At 38.6% G+C, this 25,136-nt stretch overlaps 1 protein-coding gene across 2 annotated transcripts in view; it reads right to left on the bottom strand.

Annotated features, from left to right (window-relative positions):
* Positions 1–25,136, bottom strand: part of KATNBL1 (katanin regulatory subunit B1 like 1) — a 43,326-nt gene that overhangs the window by 4,653 nt on the left and 13,537 nt on the right. For both annotated transcript variants that reach the window (XM_021695491.2, XM_021695492.2), the window contains exons 2-9: positions 11,309–11,439; positions 10,360–10,400; positions 8,494–8,773; positions 3,877–3,995; positions 2,727–2,777; positions 2,549–2,638; positions 2,115–2,204; positions 777–870 (exon numbers count right to left, since the gene is read on the bottom strand). In XM_021695491.2, the coding sequence (XP_021551166.1) occupies positions 777–870; positions 2,115–2,204; positions 2,549–2,638; positions 2,727–2,777; positions 3,877–3,995; positions 8,494–8,773; positions 10,360–10,400; positions 11,309–11,425 (882 nt within the window). In that variant the 5' untranslated portion in view covers positions 11,426–11,439. The remainder of the gene's footprint in view (positions 1–776; positions 871–2,114; positions 2,205–2,548; positions 2,639–2,726; positions 2,778–3,876; positions 3,996–8,493; positions 8,774–10,359; positions 10,401–11,308; positions 11,440–25,136) is intronic.

Below are 25,136 nucleotides of genomic sequence, written 5' to 3'. Positions count from 1 at the left end.
TGTAAATATTTCTTAACAGTGATTTTTTTCCCCCTGCAATTATATTTTAACTACCAATGTTTTCTGGAGTTTAAATATTAAAATCCAAACTAGCAATATATCTTTTCCTTTAAGAGATAAGAAAGTAAATAAAGAACAATGTCAAATTCATACTGTGATTTGAACATTTACTTTCCCAAAAGCATGACATTAGCAAAAGCCAAGTACAAAATAATACCCTGAAAGCATTTGATTACATTCCTCACCCCTTGCTTCCTGAGTGTCACTCTCTTTTCGGATGCCTTCCTAACCTGGGTTCTTAACCTCTTCTCTAACTGGAGCTAGTTCATTAAATTCCCTCTAGCACATCATTTCCACAGCCGCATCTGAAATACATTCAATGGCTAATTCCTGTGTTCCTTGCCAAAGTCATATTCATATCCAGAGGACAATACGAAACTGACTTTAGGCCTTATTAGAATAGTACTGTAGGGGCAACCGGGTGGCTCAGTCATTAAGCGTCCGCCTTCGGCTCAGGTTATGTCCCACGGTCCTGGGATCGAGCCCCGCATCAGGCTCCCTGCTCGGCAGGAGGCCTGCTTCTCCCTCTCCCACTCCCCCTGCTTGTGTTCCCTCTCTCGCTGTGTCTCTCTGTCAAATAAATAAATAAAATCTGGAAAATATATATATATACTGTATTGAATATTTGAAAGACTTCATTTATAAATGCATAATACTAATATATTATTTCTAATATTTAAGCTTAAATAGAGATTTTAAGCTTAAATGTGGATTACCTTGGCTATATTACCAGTATATCCTGGAACCAAAGTAAGATGGTTTTCCTGTTCCCATAATCCACTTAATTGTTGTTTTAAAATCTGAATATTTCTATGAGAAAAGAAAAAAGAATGCAAATATAAGAATATGGACTTACTAAATACACTTAATGAACACAGTTTCAAATTTTCAAGTATTTATCAAGAGAAATTGTACCATTTGAAATCAAGTAACTCTTTAAAATAATACTTGCCCATCATGGAAATTAAAGATTATTTATTTGTTAAAGCAGGAAAGAAAACTAGGCATTTGGAGCAGCATTTGGACAACCTGGTCTTGGGTATGAAGTGGGAAATTTTTGAGAGCCTAAAGAAAAAAATCTTTAAGAAGACTGTTGGGAGGGGCGCCTGGGTGGCTCAGTCGTTAAGCGTCTGCCTTCGGCTCAGGTCATGATCCCGGGGTCCTGGGATCGAGCCCCGCGTCGGGCTCTCCGCTCTGCAGGAAGCCTGCTTCTCCCTCTCCCAATCCCCCTGCTTGTGTTCCCTCTCTCTCTGTGTCTCTCTCTGTCAAATAAATAAATAAAATCTTTAAAAAAAAAAAAAAAAAAGATGGCTTTTGGTGAGTTAAGTATTGAGGCACAGGGATGGAAGCATCCTGCATCCTATAGGTCTTTGACTACCTAGACATTAACCTGAGAATCCGATGTGGATGATTATAATTCTAAAAACTGTACTATAATCATCATAATTTGAATATTGCCTTGATGTAAAAATGTGTGGGTATTCTACTAGATGAACCAGATTATCATGAAGCTGCAAAAAAATCTCCCAACAGTCTTCTTTTTTTTTTTTTTTTTTTAAAGATTTTATTTATTTATTTGACAGAGACACAGCGAGAGAGGGAACACAAGCAGGGGGAGTGGGAGAGGGAGAAGCAGGCTCCCCGCAGAGCAGGGAGCCCGATGCGGGACTCGATCCCAGGACTCTGGGATCGTGACCTGAGCCGAAGGCAGTTGCTCAACCAACTGAGCCACCCAGGCGCCCAAAAGCCATCTCTTTTTTTCTCCCTTACTCATTATAACAGGTATGAGGGTTAAAGCACTATTGTGCTTTTTCCTCCTAAAATGAAGTGTAAGGTTCTGCCAGAAAAAGAGATAGAGGGGGTTACTGGGCTCTGGAATTCAACTTTCATATGTAATTTTCGCATGTGAACACTATTCCAATTTAATATTTCTCTGAAAAGAAAATAAATTTTTATTTAATGATGATCATGGAACAGAATTATCATCTTTTAATCAAACCGCTTTTCTGAAAAAAATTTTATTAGAATGAGTTTATTTTTAAAGATATACTCACCCATCATTTACAATTTCTGTTTTGGATGATAGTTCTGACCACCACCTTTTTATGACTGCTTGAAGCCAGTTTAAACCAACTATTATATATCTGAAATGACATTTTGTTACAGAATTCAAGTGTTTTCACCCAACAAGCCTTTACAAAAAAAGATACTCAGCTCCCACCTCAAAAAGCACATACACACACTGATTTTTCCCCTTTAAAAATTTTATTTCACTACTTTCAAAAGCTGTATTTTATGTAAGTTGTTTATAGATGCTTTTGTAATTAATCTTTAATCATTTCATATTCTTTTCTTAATTGGGCTATAAGCTCCTTGAAAACAGATACCATGCATGTCTCATGGAGTTCAAACTACCACTATGTACTCACAAGCAACAAAATCAAGGATGCTGTAAGAGAAAAATGAATTGAGTCACATTAGCACTTACTCTTCAAATTTGCTTTTAAGTAGGGACTTTACTAGAGGCAACAAATCTACACAGCAGCCAAGTGAGATGTATTGTTTTTCTTCCTGTAAACTAAAATAAATACTAAGTTGTAAAATTATGAATAAGTCATTTGTCCTTCTTTAAACTTACTTTTTTTCTGAAAAATATTTTTTTTTACCTATTGGTGAGCACAGGAAGGCAATCCACAACAACTCCAAGGTCTTCTATCCTGTGGGTACAAAACTGCTTAGAGTGCTGATTTCCTTATCTGTAACTTTCACACTGCTTTTGAAAAATTTACTCATTCAGCAAAGAATCTAAGTCTCTATGATGAGCCAGGTGCTGGGGATGCAGCAGTAAACAAAGAGATACAGTACTTGTATTTCAGAGTGTGTGTAGGGATGGGGTGTGGAAGAAGACAGAGACAGATAACAAGTAAAATACATATAGAGCAAGTTGATGGTAGTAAGTGCTATGGGAAAAAATAAAACAGGAGAGACAGGGAGTGAAGAAATAGGTATTTTTTAATAGATTTTATTTATTTATTTGACAAAGAGAGACAGCAAGCGAGGGAACACAAGCAGGGGGAGTGGGAGAGGGAGAAGCAGGCTTCCCGCCGAGCAGGGAGCCCGATGTGGGGCTCGATCCCAGGACCCTGGGATCATGACCTGAGCCAAAGGCAGACGCTTAACAACTGAGCCACCCAGGTGCCCCGAAATATGTATTTTTAAATAAGGTGGTCAGGGAAGGCTTCATTAAGATAATACTGGAGAAGTGGGGGTGGCTGGTTGGCTCAGATGGTTAAAGCATCTCACTCCTGATTTTGGCTCAGGTCATCATTTCAGGAGCATGAGATCTAGCCCTGCGTGGGGCTCTGAGCACAGAGCCTGCTCAAAGAATCTTTCTCTCCCTCTCTGCCTGCCTGACAACGCCCCCCACCCCCCACACACACCCTCTCTCTCTAGAGGGGGGGAAAAAAGATAATGTTTGAGAAGAGACTTGAATATACTGAGGAAAGCCAGGCTTAAAATTCTGACTCAAAGAGGATTTTTAAAAGGTTACTTTTCCCATACTGGTATCTCTTGGTTTTATATATAAGAACCCTAGAGAAGGTAACAGCTTTGTTCAATATGATGAAACATAATGGTTTTCTGTATATTGATTACTCTTCGACTGGTGATAAATATAATTTAAAATATATTGTTGCTACTGAACCTAAATACAGGAAGTTAAAATTTTAGCCAGTATAACATAAAAAAGAACAGGCACTTCAAGGTAAAACATGGAAATTACTTTAACTGAACAAAAGCATAAAAGGTCATACTTACCTCACCAAATAAGCTACAAGTTCACTTATACTTCTCTTTCTCCAGAATGTTAAAGCTACATTCAATCTCAAATTCCTGCTGAACAAAACCTGTGCCATTGTTTCATGGTCCTGAGAAACCTGAAAGGCAGTCATCTAATTTGTTAAAAAGCACACTGAAACATGACATGAAACCATTTTTTTCCAGTTAAATTATCCTGGTAGACATATTTTAAAATTATGCAGAGGTGACTCCTTTTACTGACCCCAAAAAAGGAATGTTGCAGTTGAACAAAGTAAACAAATGATCTGAATAAATTTAGGACTTGTTTATTTTTTTAAATATTTTATTTATTTATTTGACAGAGAGAGACACAGCGAGAGAGGGAACACAAGCAGGGGGAGTGGGAGAGGGAGAAGCAGACTTCCCGCGGAGCAGGGAGCCTGATGTGGGGCTCAATCCCAGGACGCTGGGATCGTGACCTGAGCCGAAGGCAGACGCTTAACGACTGAGCCACCACCCAGGTGCCCCAGGACTTGTTTATTTTTTTATCAATACTTTTTATTTGCTACCATTTTCTTTTTAAATCTCAATAATTTGTAAAATAAATTATTTTTAACTCACCTACAAACCTAGCATTTATTATGTGGATTAAAAGCAAAGATAGATATATACTGAATAACACGGGAAGGGAACCACAAAAATTCAGTTCTATGACCAGTATTTAAATTCATTCATTCCTTTTTTTAATATAGTAAGGTAATACGTTCCTCTTGTAAAATGTTCAAATAGCACAGAACTGTATCAAAGAAAAAGTGAATAATCTCTATCTACCCAGATAAAATCTAGTAACACTTCCCAGAAGTAATCACAGTTAACAAACTGGTATGTATCTTTCCAAACCATTTTCTAGACCGACAAATTAGATATAAAATTAAAATATTATAATACCTGTATTTTCGAAAACCTTGTTTTTCACTTATATATTATAAAGATTTTAATGTCAAAACACAGATCAACCTCGGGGCGCCTGGGTGGCTCAGTCGTTAAGCGTCTGCCTTTGGCTCAGGTCATGATCCCAGGGTCCTGGGATCAAGCCCCGCATCAGGCTCCCCGCTCAGAGGGAGGCCTGCTTCTCCCTCTCCCACTTCCCCTGCTTGTGTTCCCTCTCTTGCTGTGTCTCTCTCTGTCAAATAAATAAATAAAATCTTTAAAAAAAAAAAACACAGATCAACCTCATTTTTAAAAAACAATCTCCAGTTGTTATACACCATAATTTACTTAGATTGATTCTGGTTTTTCCCTATTAAAACTATGCATCAGGGGCGCCTGGGTGGCTCAGTTGGTTGAGCGACTGCCTTCGGCTCAGGTCATGATCCTGGAGTCCCGGGATCGAGTCCCGCATCGGGCTCCCTGCTCGGCGGGGAGTCTGCTTCTCCCTCTGACCTTCCTCCCTCTCATGCTCTCTGTCTTTCATTCTCTCTCTCTCAAATAAATAAATAAAATCTAAAAAAAAAAAAATAATAAAATAAAAAAATAAATAAAACTATGCATCAGTGAACATCCTTATGTATGTAAATATGTGCACTTATACAAATATTTCGGTAAGATTATTTTTAGCACCGGAACAACTAGATTCATTGTTTTAAGTAACAGATTAAGATATAATTCACATACCATAAAACTTAAGCACTTAAAAATGTACAATTCAGTTTCTAGTATATCTGTGGATTGTACAACCATCACCACAGTTTTATTCATTTATTTTTTTAAAAGATTTTATTTATGCATTTAAGAGAGAGAGAGCACAAGCAGGGAGGAGGGGCCTCAGAGGGAGAGGGAGAGGGAGAAGCAGGCTCCCTGCCGAGCAGGGAACCCAATGCGGAGCTCAATCCCAGGACCCTGAGACCACGACCTGAGCTGAAGGCAGTCGCTTAACCAACTGAGCCACCCAAGCGCCCCACCACAATTAATTTTAAAATCAACATTTTCGGGGCGCCTGGGTGGCTCAGTTGGTTAAGCGACTGCCTTCGGCTCAGGTCATGATCCTGGAGTCCCGGGATCGAGTCCCGCATCGGGCTCCCTGCTCGGCAGGGTGCCTGCTTCTCCCTCTGACCCTTCCCGCTCTCATGTGCTCTCTGTCTCTCTCATTCTCTCTGTCTCAAATAAATAAATAAAATCTTAAAAAAATAAAAAAAAATAAAATAAAATCAACATTTTCATCACCCCTAAGAGAAACCCTGAACTCCAATCTCCCTTCTTTCTAGCCCTTGGCAACCATTAATCTACTTTTTGTCTCTATGACTTCACCTAGTCTGGACAGTTCATATAATTTGAATTATACAATATGTGGCCTTTTTGATGTGGCTTTTTTCACACAGCATAATGTTTTCAAGGTTTATACATAGTGTAGCATATATTGGTACTTTACTCTTTATAATGGTCAAATAATATTCCACTGTATGAATATATGACATTTTATCTATCCATACATCAAGTGAAGGACATTTGGAATGTTTCCACTTTGGGCTATTATGAATGTTATGAACATCTGTTTATAAGTGTTTGTATGGACATATGTTTTCAATTCTCTTGGGTATATACCTAGGCACAGAACTGTTGGATCAAAAGGTTATGTGTATTTGAACTTTGACAAAATAATGTTAACACTTTTAGATTTAGGTTTTTAGAGCAGGCACTACTGAGTCAGTAAAAAAGGTATGAAATAACAAAAGATCAGGGGCTCCTGGGTGGCAGAGTCGGTTAAGCGATCGACTCTTGGTTTTGGCTCAGGTTGTGAGATCAAGCTCTGTGTTGGGCTCCGTGCTTAGCACAGAGTCTGCTTAAGACTCTCTTTCCCGGGCGCCTGGGTGGCTCAGTTGGTTGAGCGACTGCCTTCGGCTCAGGTCATGATCCTGGAGTCCCGGGATCGGGTCCCGCATCGGGCTCCCTGCTCGGCAGGGAGTCTGCTTCTCCCTCTGACCCTCCTCCCTCTCATGCTCTCTGTATCTCATTCTCTCTGTCTCAAATAAATAAATAAAATCTTTAAAAAAAAAAAAAAAAAGACTCTCTTTCCCTCTGCCCCTCCCCACTGCATGCACAAGTGAGCGCTCTCTCAAAATAAATAAATCTTAAAAAAAAAAAAAGAAACAAAAGATCAATAAATTTATTAGCTAAGTGTCATGCTAAGGAAGGTTTGTGCAAAGTAATCAAACTGAGAGCAAAGTAAAAGGGGGACCTTGAAAAATGACTCACCATGGCACTAATTCAAATGTATAACTGAAGTTGTTTGTTTTTTTTTTAATAAAGGTATTTGCACTGAGAATGTCCATTCCCTCAATTCAGCTGATGAACCAACCTAGGTCCCAATCTAGGCCAGATTTCTGGGTTATATAATCATATGTTCTTTTTCTTCAGGGTATGTAGTTTCTTTGATTATCTGATTAGTGTTGGCCCCATCATTTCTCTAACTACATGAAAGTAGGAGCAGTGTCTGTTTTTCATCTACCGATGTAACTCCTCAGAGCCTGCAGAATGCATTACACAGTTGGGAGCCCTCAATTAAGTATTTGTGAATGAATCTGCATGACAGTGATTCTCTTTAATACCAAGTTTGATTACCATCCTATTCTCCAGGGTCCATGATAATTCACTATTAAATCATTCTCCTTGATTCCCTTTTTTTTTTTAAAGATTTAATTTATTTGACAGAGAGAGAGACAGCGAGAGAGGGAACACAAGCAGGGGACGTGGGAGAGGGAGAAGCAGGCTTCCCGCTGAGCAGAGAGCCCAATGTGGGGCTCAATCCCAGGACCCTGGGATCACGACCCGAGCCAAAGGCAAGACGCTTAATGACTGAGCCACCCAGGTTCCCCCCCTTTTTAAAAAAAAAAAAAAAATTTATTTATTTAGTTTAGAGAGAGAGTGACCGAGCAAGCACACGCATGTACGCACAGGGAGGGAGAGGAAAAGGGAGAGAATCCCAAGCGGACTCCACCCTGAGCACAGAGCCCTACACAGGACTCAATCTTATGACTCTGAGATCATGACCTGAGTGGAAACAGAGTCAGAGGCTTAAGTGACTGAGCCACCCAGTGCCCCCCTGCTTCCTTTCTTCTCACAGATCATGACAGAATTATACAACCATCATTACAATCCAGTTTTAGAATATTTCTTTCACCACCCCCCCCCCAAATTCCCTTGAGCCTGTTCAAACAACTAATTTCACCTGAGCTAGAAGAGCAGCAAAGCTCAGCATGTTTTCCTGAACAAAGCTTCCAAAGGCAATTCTGAGAGCCAAGCAAAACATTTGTTCCTGGATAATTAACTGGCTTTGGTGGTCTACTTTTTAGGCCAGATACCTTCTTTTCCCTTCCTTTAAATCTCTGCTGGCCAACTTGCCATTTTGAATATTTATAGCAGCTTGTCAACCATTTCATTCCATCTCAGATATCATTAACTTAGTGAAATGGAGTAACTAGTGATTCAAATTTGGTTAATCTAGAAAACTGTCTCAGGGAGTTAGAATCACTCAGAGTCTGAATTCAACAGGCAATGAACGACTCTGCTAGCAGAATATGACAAAGAAAAAGCGAATAGTATAACAGGAATAAAGTTAAGCTCATTTAAATGACTTACCTCAGAAAAAAACCCACTATATTTTGATGATGGGCTTTCTGTTTGTGAAGAACCAGAATCACTGGAGTTAACCAAATATGTTCGACTATCATGGCGTAATTTTTCAGGCAAGTGGCCTGTACAAGCCAGTTCATTTTCTTTATTTGCCATGTCACAGCCCCCAGTTCTAGGGGACTGTTTTTTTCTGTAACAAGGATTTAGAAAGGGATGATGCACTTTCTTTCTGCGATAGATCACCTTACGTAGTTTATCTGGGCTTTTCACAGCTTGTCCAACTGTTCTGTAAGAAGAATTGATTTGCTTAAATGAAAAAGAACTACATGAAAACCTTTACAACTTTTTAGCAGAAAGATTTAATAGGTCACATTTTGTGATCACAATCCACTAAAATTAGAAGTAAATAGAATTTTAAAAATCCTAACTCTTAGATCAAAGAAGAAAATTAAAGAGAAAAAATTACAAACCTACTGGAAAGCAATGAAAAGGATAATACTTTATACTAAATGAAACTGAAGAAGCATAACTATATGCTTTAAAAATGAAATATATCTGAATTGTGCAAATTTGAATATACATATATATTTTAAAGATTTTTTATTTATTCATTTGAGAGAGACAAAGACAGGGAGTGAGAGCATGAGCAGAGGGAGGGTTTGAGGGAGAGAGAGAAGCAGACTCCCCGCTGAGCAGCATGCCCATCGCGGGGCTAGATCCCAGGACCCCAGGATCATGGCTGAGCCGAAGGCAGACCCTTAACCGACTGAACCACCCAAGAGCCCCAAGAATAATTATTTTGATTAAACTTAAGTATATTTAATTTGTTTAAATAAGACACAATAGAGCAAATCTCACAGTTTCATACAGTGATTCTCAAATGTTTTGGCCTCAGGATAGTTTGCAACTCTTAAAAATTACTGAGATTTCGAAAGAATTTTTTTATGTGGGCAATATCTACTGATATTTACTGTATCAGACACTGAAACTGAGGAAACTTACTGATTCGTTTAAGTAATAATAAGATTACATATTAACATAGCATATTTTACCAAAAAAAACCCGTTTCCCAAAACAAAATATAGTGAGAAGAATGGCACTTTTTTACATTTGTGCAAAATCTCTAATATTTAGTTAAGACAGCTGGATTCTCCTATCTGCTTCTGCATTCAATCTACTGTGGTATCAAATATCATGTAGTCCCTGGAAAACTATTTCTAAGAGTGAAAATCAAGAAGGTGAATTAATGTTATTGTTATGAATATAGTCTTGACCTCATAAACTACCTGAAAGGACTCCAGGAACCCCCGCTGTCCTCAGATCCATTCTGAGAAGCAGTAGTTTAGTAGAAAGTGCTTTTAGAGTTCAAAAGATCTGGGAACGAATGTCATTTTTACCACTTTCTGGCTGTACGACCCTGAACAAATCACAAGTCTTTAGTTTTTCTCATCAATTGTTAGGGGCAATGACACCTTTCTAGTAGGATTGTTGTAAGGATTAGAGATAATACTGATGTGTTTTCCACAGAGAATGGCACACAGGAGCTATTTGACAATAAGTTACTTATTATAATAAAAGAGAATACTTTTTCTTTTCTTTTTTTAAAGATTTTATTTATTTATTTGAGAGAGCGAGAGAGCACAAGCAGGGGGAACAGCAGAGGGAGAGGGAGAAGCAGGCCCCCCACCAAGCAGGGAGCCGGATGTGGGGCTAAATCCCAGAACCCTGGGATCATGACCCAAGCTGAAGGCAGACTTTTAACCCTCTGAGCCACCCAGGTGCCCCAAGAAGACTTTTTTTTCCCTCCCTCTTTTTCATTCTTACCTAGCTTTCAATATTTCTGTTTCCCACAAACTTTAAAGAAGCTCTTACCTATTTATGTAAGCAGCCAACTGTTTTGGAGATTTCTTAACCTGAAAAACAAAAGGTAGATAGTTAACAGCATATTTAAGTTCTGTGACTGATATCAACAAATCTGAAATTCCATAGTTAAGTTTTTCAGATTAAAGCAGCAGTCTCAGTCTGTAGTTACAACAACACTGTGCATAGATATATCTGACAAAGCAACATATCCATCTCCCTATTTTCCATGCCACTACTCATATATTTTACTTACAGGGTACTTAATAAGTGTGTTGACTTTTAATATCATTTAAAAGAAATTATATCAGCATGAATGAGCCCTGCAATGGTGAACAAAAAGCACCTCTGAGATTCCTCTTTAGAATTAAACTATAATATTCAAATGATATCATATCAAAACAGCATACTGTCCATAAACTTTATAGAGCTTTTGGAATATAAAGTTTTCAGTATTTCATTAATTGTACTTAATTCTGGGAGATAAGCAAAGTATCACCCTCCTATCGTTTAAATAATTTAACCAGAACTATCCATAGACTTAACAGTTTAAACTATCTGTGATATACTGAATGACCATGTCTCCTCAAAATTCATGTTGAAATCCTAATGCCCAAAATGAATGATATTAGGAGGTGGGGCTTCTAGGAGGTGATTAGGTCATGAGGGTGGTGCCCTCATGAATGGGATTAGTGCCCTTATAAAAGAGACGCCAGGGAGCTCTTTTGCCCTTTCTACCACGTGAGGAAACAGCAGAGAAGACAGCCAACTATGAGCCAGAAAGAGGCTCCAACCAGATACCAAATTGGCCAGGGTCTCTATCTTGGACTTCTGCCCAGCCTCCAGAACTGTGAGAAATAAATTCCTGTTGTTTATAAGTCACTGTCTATTGTATTCTGCTATAGTAGCATGAAAACATTAAGATACCGTCTTACCCATTACCTAGAAACCATGCGCTTACCTCCTTCATGTTCTTATTAGTAAAATTAGAGATCCTTTTTCTAGGAAGATCAGTGGAATGATCCTCAATATTATTACAAAAGGCTCGTTTTTTAACATTGTGGGCTTCAGATGCCATAATCTCTTAAATACCTAAACAACAAAACAAAAATAATAAATGGAAAATACAAAAAGCAAAAGAGCCTGATCATTAACAGACATATAAAAATATAACACTATGTAAAAGAGGTTCATGAGTAAAGCAGAGAACATAGTTCTAATTTATACACATTTTAAAACCTTAAACAAAGGAAACAGAAGGCAGGGCATTCCAGGAAATTAGGCTCCTCCTGTTCTCATTCTTTATTTGCAGCCAGTTAACAATAATATGGCATATTTTTTGCCAATGCAACATGTCAATCTCCCTATTTTCTATATCACCAGCCATATATTAAATTTAAATTTATAGGTTATGAAATCAGGTCTATATAGTAAGTATCAATGACATCCAAATGTATGGAAGCCTAGTCTTAGAATCAAATCACTGGGTCAAATACAACTACAAGCAGCAGAGGAACAAAAATCAAACTATATATATCTGATTTGTTTTATGCCTAATCCTTAAATTTTTCTTTCATTCTTACAGTTAGTTCTCCAGAGCTTTCCTCTACCTTTGAAAAAACAATCCACAATTTTCTATTCCTTCAATTATATCCAAAGAGGGGGAAATAGATACTATTACTTCCTTTATATAACAGAATAAATTAGTGATTCCCCCACTTACACTCACATTTCACATAGGAAGTTTATTTCAGGCCATGACTGAACACAAGTTCCTCCCTCGTTCCTTTTTTAAATGTTTACTGAGCATTCACTATATGCCAGGCCCCAGAATTAATGTAGATGACAGACCAGAGATGCTCTTCTAAAGAATCATTTGGGAAGCTTTTAGAAAATACATCTTTCTGGGCCCTAACTTCAGATTATAACTCAGCAGGTCTCTGGAGTGAAGCCCAAAGCAATTATATTTTTAAAAAGCTCCACAGCATTTCTGATGCACACTCTTAGAAGAAAATCTGCCTTAGAGAACTTTCCAAAAATATGCACAAACACATGAAAATTTGCAAATAATTTCAGGGTATTCTAAGATTTCTGGCCATTAATCCATCCAGCTGCACCCCTAGATTAAAAAACCTTTAGGATGAGACTTTTTAAAAAATAGAGTAATACAATAAACACTCCAACAGAGGGGCAGTCATGTGAGTCAGCAAAGCTTCACTGAGCAGACTTAAAGGACAAATAGCACATTGAAAAAATAGCATGTGCAAAACTGAAAGGCATGAAGCAACATGGCTTGTTGGGCAATCTCTTAAGAAGATGCATGTGACTGGATCTTAGGCTGGAGGTGGGTTGTAGCAGAGTAAAAACTGAGGCTGGAGAGATAGAAGCTGGATCATAAAGGATCTTTTGCACAAGGTAAGCTTTTCTTTCTTAAAGAAAGGGGGACTTTTATTCAAGATAATGGACTAAACTTAAGCAATTACTTCTACCCTTCCCTGAAACCTCATTACAATGATAGTAAAAGGTTTTTAAAGGCATAAAACCCATAAGGACAAAGAAGAAAAGATGAGTTGATGGCAATAACATTTTGGAAACTGCAAAGCAGAAGTGATAAATGACAGCAGATCTGAGAAAGCCAAGACCTAAATCAGCAATGAGGAAAGGTAAAAAGCAGAATCCCCAAAAGGCCCAGGACTTGGCAATATTGAGGATCTCAAGAAGTGAGGATAAATGTGGGCTTAAGAATAAGGAGAATGACTGAATATCCATTTAAGACACAATTAGCCCCTAGATCCCTTTCCCCATTCCAATAAAATTTTATTATATGGAAAATTTAAAACAAGAGTCCTTGGGATAGGAAACACCAGGCACGAATGAAGGAGAGGAGTATTTTCTAACAGGTGATCAAGTGAAAGTTTACATACTAAATGTTGAGATCTAAGCTTCTTTCTACCATTTGCCTCGCCTGAGGCCAGCCTTATACACTCCAGGAAGAGTACAGAAGATCCTTCTTTGGGAACTCTGATCAGTCCCAGAGGAAAGCACACATACATACATACATACACACACACGTCTAAAAATATTGACATCAGTGATGGTCAGAGTCTCCCAAAGAACTGTTTTCCATCTTGATTATGGTGGTAGTTACCTGTCAAAACTAATATAACTATGCACAAAAAAGGGTGAATTTTTATATGTAAATTATATCTTAATAAGCCTGACTTTCAGAAATCCTTGAGAGATAAGAACAAATTGTATACATGAAACACAAATGAGACAAAAAACAACAAAGATTTGGAAATTAAAAAGGATATAATAAGATAGCAAAAAAATCAATAGAAGCTGGAAGAGAAACTTGAGGGTGTCTCCTGAAATATAGAAAAAAAAAATAGGTAAGATTGGCTTAGAGGAACCAATATCCAAATAAATGGAATTTCAGAAAGAGTACAGAGAAAACAAAGAAGAAATCAAATAAATAAATGAAAACTGTACAGGACTGAAGGACATGAATTTCCACATTGAAAGAGCACAATGAGGGGCAGCTGGGTGGCATTTGCCTTTGGCTCAGGTCATGATCCCAGGGTTCTGGGATTGAGCCCCACATCGGGCTCCCTGCTTGGGCTCCCTACTCGTGGGAGCCTGCTGCCCGCTCATTCTCTCTCTAATAAATAAATAAATAAAATCTTAAAAAAAAAAAAAACTGAAAGAGCACAATGAGGGTCAGCATTGTGGATGAAAATAGACCTAACAAGGCACATAATCGTCAAATTTCAGAGCACCAGAGAATCTGAAAACATATGAAACAAACAAACAATATCCCCTCCCAATGACTGATGGAACAAATAGACAAATTCAACAAGGCTATGAGACAATACCATCACCAACAGGATAAAATCAACATTGATAGACAACTCCAACCAACAACAACAGAACACGGACATGCCATGATAGTGATACAAGCTAAAACCACAATGACGTACTATTTCACAACCACTAGAACGGCTATAATAAAAATGACATACAAATGCTGAGAAGGATGTGGAGAAACTGGAACCCTCACCCATTACCATAGAAATGTAAAATGGCATAGTGACTCTGAAAAAGTTTGGCAGTTTCTTGAAATGCTAAATGCTGATTTACCATATGACCCAGCAATTCCATCCCTACATATTTATTCATGAGAAATGAAAGTTTATGTTGACACAAAGACTTGTATGCAAATGTTGATAAGAACATTATTCAGAATAGTCAAAATGTAGAAACAACCCAAATGTCTACCAGTTGGTGAATGGAAAAACAAAACGTGATATATCTGTTGGGAATACTACTCAACAACAAAAATGAACAAAATATTAATAGATGCAACAATATGTACAAACATCACCCTAAGTGAAAGAAGCCAAACACAAAAGATATTATGTTATTTCATTTATATGAAATGTCCATAAAAGTAAAGAGCATAGAGGGGCTCCTGGGTGGCTTAGTTAAGTATCTGACTTCAACTCGGGTCATGATCTCCGGGTCCTGGGACTGAGCCCCAACTCAGGCTCTCCACTCCGGGAGTCTGCTTGTCTCTCTCCCTCTGCCCCTCCCCCTGCTCATGCTCTCTCTCGCAAATAAATAAATAACATCTCAAAAAGAAAAAAAAGTAAAGAGCATAGAGACAGAAAGTAGATTAATGGTTGCCTAGGGCTGAGGGGGGAGTGAGAATAATTGCAAATGGACACAAGGTTTCTCTGGGGGTGATGGTGGTAATGGAATTTTCTAAAATTAGATTGTGGGGGCCCCTGGGTGGCTCAGTTGTTAAGCGTCTGCCTTCGGCTCAGGTCATGATCCCAGGCTCCTGGGATCGAATGCCACATCGGGCTCCCTGCTCGGTGGGAAGCCTACTTCTCCCTCTCCCACTCCCCCTGCTTGTGTTCCCTCTCGCTGTGTTTCTCTCTCTGTCAAATAAATAAATAAAATCTTTAAAAAAAAAAAAAAAGCAACTGTTGAGGCTCCTAGGTGTTTCCACAGTGCTGTTTGATAATATACAAAAAGAGAATAATCTGAAATGGGATTAAGAGTGGTTGAAGACAATGATTATAGAAAGGATACTCTTTTAATGCAAAAGAATTAAAGAGAATAAAGAGCAAGGTCTGGGAGATACTGAGAAGAGACCAAAATACTAACTTCACGTATAATTGTTTTGAACGTTGACTACAACATGTATTTTCTTAAATAAAGATAAGACAAAAAAAAAAAGAAAGGTAAGACAGTGATTGCTACGGATATTTTCTTGAAAAGGTAGGAAAAAACTGGCTGGTAGAAAGAGCTGGAGGGTTGAATTCCCCTTATACAGTAGCTATCTCTTATCAGAAAGATGAAAAGGGATCTATTCATATAATCTACTACAATGGCTGCCAAATGAAGAGATTAAACAGCTCTAAGTGTTCACATACTCCCTACCTACTCACAACAATGAGAAAAACTCATCATACAGGAATGAAACACATCCAGACTTTTGTCTCTAATAACTTGTTACAGCTCAAAATCAAATTAAGCTTTCTTTTTATATTAATACAGTATATCAATCATTTACATTGCATTTAACTCTGCAATTTCACTAGGCCATTTCATTCCTCTTCTTAAAAAGCAAAGCATGGAAAAAAAAAAAAAAAAGCAAAGCATGTTTGTGTAAAAAGAATTATGATAATATTCCTGGTATCAAGTACTCTCCAATTACCACCACAGACTCGCACAAAGGTCTTGAATGGTATTCCCCAAAAGTCTTGAGGTTGAAAACTGTACATAATCATTATTATGTAATAATAAAATACATAAATAATAAAGAGGTTTTAGAATTTAAAGCCTTAGCTTAACGTTTTTTTTAGCCCAGGAAATCAAGTAACTTGCCCAAAGACACTAGGCTAGTTAGTGGCAGAGTGTAGGGCATAGAATCCATGCTATTCTACCACAACTTTGTTTTCATTAATCCAATGCAACTGATTCCTAACCACAGTAGAGTCAACTTTCAATCCAGAATAGCTGAATAAAATGAGAGTACAATTCTAAGGAGCGGCCAGGAGAGAGACAAATAAACATAAAACTATAAAGGAGTCCTACCTCCTATCCTTCCCTTACCCTATAAGGGTAACATTTTCTTCTCTCTTCTAAATCCCACTAGTGGATTTTTTTTTTTTTTTTTTTTTTAGGCTGGACAGTATTCTGTTATGTTAATCACCATACATCATTAGTTTTTGATGTAGTGTTCCACGATTCACTGTTTGAATATAACACCCAGTGCTCCATTCAGTACGTGCCCTCTTTAATACCCATCATCAGGCTAACCCATCCCCCACCCCCCTCCCCTCTAGAACCCTCAGTTTGTTTCTCAGAGTCCATAGTCTCTCATGGTTTGTCTCCCCCTCTGATCCCCCCCTTCATTTTTCTCTTCCTACTATCTTCTTGAACCCTCCTAACTGTTGGTGGGAATGCAAGCTGGTACAAGCACTCTGGAAAACAGTATGGAGGTTCCTCAAAAAGTTGAAAATAGAGCTACTGTATAACCCAGCAATTGCACTACTGGGTATTTACCCCAAAGATACAAATGTAGGGATCTGAAGGGGTATGTGCACCCCGATGTTTATAGCAGCAATGTCCACAATAGCCAAACTATAGAAAAAGCCAAGATGTCCATCGACAGATGAATGGATAAAGAAGATGTGGTATATATATATAATGGAATATTATGCAGCCATCAAAAGGAATGAGATCTTGCCATTTGCAACGACGTGGATGGAACTGGATGGTATTATGCTGAGCGAAAGAAATCAATCAGAGAAAGACATGTATCATATGACCTCACTGATATGAGGAATTCTTAATCTCAGGAAACAAACTGAGGGTTGCTGGAGTGGTGGGGGGGTGGGAGGGATGGGGTGGCTGGGTGACGGACAATGGGGAGGGTATGTGCTATGGTGACGACCAGTGGATTTTTAAGGCTTAAAAGACAGACAAATCAGAGGTTCCCCCATAAGGCAGCTGTCACACAAAAAAAATGAATGGGAAGGATGAACATGGGTTTTTTTCTTTAAGAATTTCAATGAAGGGGAGAGGAACAGAAGGTACAGATGAGATTTTTCTGGTATAATCTTTAGAGCCTGCGGATATGGATCCCTCCACCTAAATTCAGCTACCAGACACTTAATAACTACTTTGGTATCTGCAGCACTCATTTAAACGTTTAACAGTGAAATTTGGATCAGGGTAAAAAAAAAGGTGATAAAAAAGGGAACTGAGAATGCTAAAGTTGATCGAAATGGGATCAATGCTTACAGTGAAATATTAAAAACACTATTTTCGGGGCGCCTGGGTGGCTCAGTCGTTAAGCGTCTGCCTTCGGCTCAGGTCATGATTCCAGGGTCCTGGGATCGAGCCCCGCATCGGGTTCCCTGCTCTGCGGGGAGCCTGCTTCTCCCTCTCCCACTTCCCCTGCTTGTGTTCCCTCTCTCGCTGTGTCTCTCTCTGTCAAAATAAATAAATAAAATCTTAAAAATAAAAACACTATTTTCAAAGAATGTTTTGTGAGTGGAAGGTTCAAAAAATAATGGCATTATAAAGAGTAGGTTAAAAAATAAATGGTTATTCAAAAGCTATCTAAACTATATATGTGTGTTGGGGCACCTGGGTGGCTCAGTCGTTAAGTGTCTGCCTTCAGCTCAAGTCATGATCCCAGGGTCCTGGGATCGAGCCCCACATCGATCTCCCTGCTCTGCGGGAAGCCTGCTTCTCCCTCTCCCACTCCCCCTGCTTGTGTTCCCTCTTTCGCTGTGTCTCTCTCTGTCAAATAAATAAAATCTTAAAAAAAAAAAAACTATATATGTGTGTGTGTGTATATAATATATAAACGATCAATGCATTCAAAAGAGCTGTGTCAAAACATTAACAAAAGTTACTTACTGCTAGTGGAATTACAGGTGATTTTTTCCCTTCATTTATAGGTTTCTCTGTTTTCTACAATGAACATGAATTATTTTCATAATCTGAATACTTTAACTTAATGAGGTCACTCTCTTATAAAAAGCAGTTTAAACTCCCTTATAGTAAAAAAGTGAAAAAGGTGTAAATGCCAACACACAGAGGTAACATTTCATAGGAAGGCTCATATTTTACCTTTTCCAAAATTAGGACAGCTCTATCTAATTTTCTCAGTTGTTGCCTTCTCACCTCATTTGGGACTTAGCTCTCCCCGCCCTACTTCTATATCTTCAATTTCTCCCTTTGAACTGATTCCTCTCCTTCTGCTTTCAAACATGCTCAGGTTTCCTCTATCAACTCCTATACTCTTTCTCTATTTCTCTTTCCTGCCAAACTTCTACAATGAGTGCTTTTTAGTTTCCATTTTCTCTTTAACCCTTTACAACCTTGATTTTATTTTGTTCTCTCATCTGAAAAAAAATTCCATCTTCAAGGTCACTTGAAGCTATAAGGGACCTTTTTATAACACTGATGATGCTCATATCAAGGTCAGCCAAGCCAATCTAAAGACTCTGATTGTTCTTCATCACCATTTAGCTTTTTCATCATTTCACAGCACCCCAACAAATGCGCGCACGTGCGCACAGCATCTATTCATAGAACACAGCACTACAGTATCTTGAGTTTCCTTGTTCCCCTACTCCCTTTTGGTTCCTTTTCCTTCAACAACTCTTTTCTCTACACTAAAATTGGAAAAACATGCTTTCAAGGCTTCAGCTATTTCTCTAGACACAGTCTCTCCTCTAACTTCTATGTATTTGGCCTCCCGATCTGGCATTGGTAGTCCAAGTCAACACATCTAAAACTTCTTCAATCTCTTCCAATGTCAAACCATCTAAATGCCCTTCCTAGCTACCACATTTTAAATTGCTGGTATCAAACTTCTCTCAACTAAAAACCTAGGCGTTATTTTGACTTCTTTCTTCTTCCAACTGATCACTGAGTCTTCTTGAATCTTTCTTCAAAATATTTCATGGATCCGTTCTGACCCTTTTTTTTCTTCACTCAATTATGCATAAACCAGGTTTGTCGCAAGCAAACTGGGATATATGGTCACTCCATCTCGGCTGAAAGATTTACTTTCCTAGACCGATTTTTCTGTATTTTTTTTCTATAAAAATTACCAACCACTCAGCAATAAAAAGGAAAAAGTTACTTATACACATGACAACATGAATATGCCTCAATCTCATTATGCAAAATGAGAAGTGAGATTCCCAATGCTATACACTTTACAACTTCATTTTTATGACACTGTAGAAAAGGCAAAATTATAGGTAAAGAAAAACAGCAGTGGCTGCCAGAGTTTCAAGGAAGAAGCTGATCATAAAGGGCTCAGAGGGAACTTTCCATAGTGAGGGACATGTTCTATTTCTTGATTGTGGTGGTAATCATACACATACAACTCTGTGTATGTCAAAACTCATGTCAGTGATGCCTCAATAATCTGACTTTAAAAAAACTGGGGTGTAAAGCACACGTCATTCATGGCTTTTCATTAGGCTCCTTGGACACTCAACACTCACTTGACAGAAGTGAGAAATATGGTTCACTGGGCCCACATCCATTCTTTTTCTCCAGGAATTGGTCCAGATTTCAGTGTCGGAGGTTCCAGAAACATTCCTCAAAGCATATGAACTATATGTATGTTCTGAGTTGTGATTACTAAGGCCCGCCCTTCTAGTTTTCTCTATGTTCTACTCATCTATGTGGGCTGATTGGCCCCCGAGGATGGGAGATGCCCTCAGGGCCCTCTGTGTGCAACGATGAGGGGCGAGTGCTCTCACTTGGAGGCTAGTGGGAGTTAAAAGTTTAACCTGCAGGGGCACCTGAGTGGCTCAGTCGTTAAGAGTCTGCCTTCGGCTCAAGTCATGATCCCAGGGTCCTGGGATCGAGCCCCGCATCAGGCTCCCTGCTCCACGGGAAGCCTGCTTCTCCCTCTCCCACTCCCGCTGCTTCTGTTCCCTCTCTCGCTGTGTCTCTCTGTCAAATAAATAAATAAAATCTTTAAAAAAAAAAAGTTTAACCTGCAAAGGCTTCCAGGCTCCTCCTGCTTCTCCCAAGCTCTATGGAAAACTTTGTGCTCCCTGTGCAGTAGGTATCAAAACTCACTACCTGGGTGAAAAATTAAAGACTCATCCAACCTTAAAGTCTAGTGTAGCTAAAAGATTAGGTCAAACAGTCCCATGTTCAAATCCCCAGCTTTCCCGCTTAACTAGCTATGTGACCTTGAAAACAGCTGAGCCTCATTCTCCTCATCTGTAAAAGTGAAATTGTGTATTTACCCTGTTTCCAAAAGTAGAAGAAAAACTGCAGACAATAAAACGGGTTGTTTTTGTTTTATTTTTTTAATAAAGGAATAACTAGGACAAAGAGAATGGGGGGGGGTAAATAAGTTAATTACCTAGCTGTCAAAACTGATGAAGAGAATACTTTAACTGATTAAAGAGATTTCAAAGCAGTAGGGAAACTCTGGGGAGAGAAAGAGCACTAACACTGGAAGTTCACAGAGGGATCAAGAGTGTCCGTGTATGAGAAGAGGGCAAAGATTTTTTTTTTTTTTTTAAAGACTTTATTTGTCAGAGAGAGAGAGAGCACAAGCAGGGGGAGAGGCAGACAGAGGGAGAAGCAGGCTCTCCGCTGAGCAAGGAGCCCAATGCAGAACTCGATCCCAGGACTCTGGGATCATGACCTGAGCCAAAGGCGGGCCCTTAACTGCCTGAGCCAGCCAGGTGTCCCAGAAGATGGCAAAGATTTAAGAAATGAACCACATTAACACTTTCACAAAAAGAGGGGCGCGTGGGTGGCTCAGTCGCTGAGCATCTGCCTTTGGCTCAAGTCATGATCCCGGGGTCCCAGAGATGGAGCCCTGCATCAGGCTTCCTGCTCAGTGGGAAGCCTGCTTCTCCCTCTCCCACTCCCCCTGCTTGTGTCCCCTCTCTCACTATCTCTGTCAAATAAATAAATGAATAAAATCTTAAAAAAAAACACAACTTTCACAAAAAGAAACAGGGAAAAGGCTAAAAACTCATTGTAAGCATCCTTAAACAGAGAAAGCATACTTTATAACAATAAGTCTCATTTGTTTTGCTATTAATACTTCCTGCCTTTCCTGATGTTTCATTTTTTCGGAAACAAAATGTTTCTTCTTTTATGGAAACAGAAGCATCCCTTTCCATTCCATCACAGCCTCTCTGACCATGACTGAATTCAAATCTTCCTCTCTGAATCATTTCTTGATTCCTATCTTCAATGATCTCTTCCTTCACCACCCTTTTATGGTACTTAGTAAATTAACATCACATAGTTTAGGACTTTAACGATCAACAACTAACTGAGGGCCTAAATGAAGACTGCAAAACTTCCCAGAGCAGGAACTGCATTTCACACCTCTAGATACACAATCTAAAAGGTAATCCAACAACTCTTAATTTAAATATATACAAAGACACAAAAATATATATGTATATAGTGTATATCCTCTACTGAGCAACTGAATATCATCACAAAGTACTAGTATTTAAAGTTCATTTTATAAATAATTAGAGGAAAGAAAGCACATGTATTCAACATGCATTTACTGAGCACCTACTATGTATCAAGAGATGAGTAAGTACAAAGCTCATGGCCTGGGGGTGGGGGGGAAGAATGACAAGAACTTAAGAAAGTCAATAATTATAAAACAATAAGTGCTACAGGAGAGGAACAGATAGTACAGGTTGCTAAAAAAGCAGCAGCAGTGAATCTAATTTGAGAGGAAGTCAAGTATCTAGAAATATCTTATGTCACACCAGATCTGAGTCCTGAAGACAAACAGAAATTGTAAAAATGAAATAAAGGAAAGCTCTCTATTTAAGCAACCACAGTAAAAACTCTTACTCAAAAATCAGAATGTACTAGAGCTTTCTTTATTTCCATATTTTCAGTTCTTCTCCAGAAATGGTTGTTCAATTTGATCATGAATACAAAGCCAAAACAGATACAGAAGCTGACGGGGAACTGTATAATGGATATATCATCCAAACCACTTATCAACTTTAGCATCACAAACAAGGAGACAATCAGACCTTACATGTCTCCTGATGTGATACAACAGAAAATACACTTCACAACACTATTAAATATTATTGCCAAAAAATCTAGCCTAAACATAATCAAGCTTCAACTGCCTGTTATCAACTACCAGTTTAAAGGAAATAGAAGTCAGAGAGGAACGTGTTAAGCACTACCATGGAGATATAATTAGCAAAATCCAGAAAACAGAAAACCTTGGGGACACAAAACTCAGTTTCCTCAACAAATATTTTACAAGAAATAAAGAAGACGAAGCTATATATTAAAAGACACTGCATCGACTGAATACAATGTGTGGACATTGCTTAAGATCCTATTTTTTAAAAGCTGTTAAAATGTATAATAATTAGGGAAATTTGAATATTGACTGGATATGTAATATTAAGGAATTATTAGTTTATGACCCTAAAGTATAACAAATAATAAACTGTACATATTTAAAGTGTACTTATATATACATGCATACACCCATTAAACCATTACCACGATCAATATTGGGAACCTATGCATCTTCTTTTTAAGATTTTATTTATTTGAGAGAGAGAGGAGAAGCAGGGGAAGCAGCAAGTAGCGGGAGAGGGAGAAGCAGGCTCCCCGTTGAGCAGGGAGCCCAATGTGGGACTCGATCCCAGGACCCCAGGATAATGACCTGAGCCGAAGGCAGACGCTTAACCGACAGAGCCACGCAGGCGTCCCCCTATCCATCATCTTCAAAAATTTCCTGTGTCCCTTTATAATTCCTCCCCAACCACTTGATCTGCTTTCTGTCACAACAGCTTAGTTCGCATTTTCTACTACTTTATATAAAAAGAATCATACAGTATATACTCTTTTTTGGAGGGGAGGTATACTTTCTTTCACTCAACGTAATTATTTTGGGAATCATCCATGCTGTTACATATATCAATAGTCCATTCCTTTTTACTGCAGAGCAGTATTCTACTGTGTGAATATATCAAAATTTGTTTATCCATTCATCTGCTGATAGACATTTGGGTGGTTTCCAGTTTTGGCTATTACTAATAAAGCTGCTATGAATAGTCCTGTACGAGTCTTAGCATGAACAGATACTTTCATTTCTCTTGGGTAAATACCTAGGAGTAGGATGGTGGTAGGTATATGTTTAACTTTTTAAGAAAACTGCCAAACTTTGAAAAGTTGTACCATTTTACATTTCCATCAGCAGTGTATGACAGTAAGTAATCACTGTTAATTATTTCTAGTTGAATGGTATTATTTTTACATCTTTTGTTTTTTTAAAGAGTCTTTTAGAGATACATATACATACATCATACAGATGAAAAGAGATGATGTTTAGGATTTGCAGAGTAAGGGAAAATCAATGAAACAAGAAACACTGATAATGGCTGAAGCTGGGTAACTGGGATATTCATTACACCATCCTCTCTTTCTCCATATGATTAAAAATTTTTATAAAAGAAAATAGATCAGATACTGAACTACTTCAATGAGCAAATCTTATTTGTGGGCTATATAAATATGTATATAGCAATGTTCTGCAATGACATAGTTTAAATGGCATGTCCTTGCTCTTTGGGTTAGAGATAGTATTCCCCTCAATGACTGTAGCTGCAGTCAACTTTGATCTCAAGAAGAGTAGCGGGGGACAAAAAACAGATGTGGGCAGGAAGTCTATGGTCCTGTCCCTCCCTCTCTAACTCCATATCCCTGGATTTGGAGGCAGAAGGAAGTGTGTTGCATAAAAGGAAAAAAAATCAGAAATAAACATGAATAGGGGCGCCTGGGTGGCTCAGTCGGTTACAGGCCTGCCTTCAGCTCATGATCTCAAAGTCCTGGGATCAAGTCCCGCATCGGGCTCCTTGCTCAACGGGGAGTCTGCTTCTCCTTCTACCTGCCGCTCCCCCTGCTTGTGCTGGCTCTCTGACAAATAAAATCTTAAAAATAAATAAAAGAAATAAAACATGGATAAAAATGATCTCTCATGTTAGAATACCCTAACAAACATCGAATGCTTCCACAGAGATGAACCACACAGCTGGGGATAGTAGAGAAACTTTTTTACTTTATGCTCCCTTTATACAAAACTTTGCCTTTCATACAAGTATTACTTATTTTAAAAATAAGTCAAATTAAAAATAAAAAATCACTAGTAATTCAACCACCAATACTATTCTGGTGCTTCTCTCATGCAGTTTAGTTTTTTTTTTTTTTTTAAAGATTTTATATATGTATTTGACAGAGAGAGAGAAAGCACAAGCAGGGGGAGGTGCAGCGGGAGAGGGAGAGGGAGAAGCAGGCTTCCCACTGAGTAGGGAGCCCGATGTGGCGCTTGATCCCAGGATCCTGGGATCACGACCTGAGCCAAAGGCAGACGTTTAACCGACTGAGCCACCCAGGCACCCCATCATGCAGTTTAGTTTTATAGGCTGCATTTTGTCATTAACATTGTTTTCCTGCATATTAAAAAGTCTTTTTGATAATGATTTAAATGACTATATACTATTTTATCATAAGAATATTATTTTTGGGCGCCTGGGTGGCTCAGTTGGTTAAGCGACTGCCTTCAGCTCAGGTCATGATCCTGGAGTCCCGGGATCGAGTCCCGCATCGGGCTCCCTGCTCGGCAGGGAGTCTGCTTCTCCCTCTGACCCTCCCCCGTCTCATGCTCTCTCTCTCTATCTCATTCTCTCTCTCAAATAAATAAATAAAATCTT

This window comes from Neomonachus schauinslandi, chromosome 9, assembly GCF_002201575.2.
Source record: "Neomonachus schauinslandi chromosome 9, ASM220157v2, whole genome shotgun sequence".
Classification (NCBI taxonomy): domain Eukaryota; kingdom Metazoa; phylum Chordata; class Mammalia; order Carnivora; family Phocidae; genus Neomonachus; species Neomonachus schauinslandi.
The sequence above is the reverse complement of the archived record's forward strand: the minus strand, read 5'-3'. Positions and strand labels throughout refer to the sequence as shown.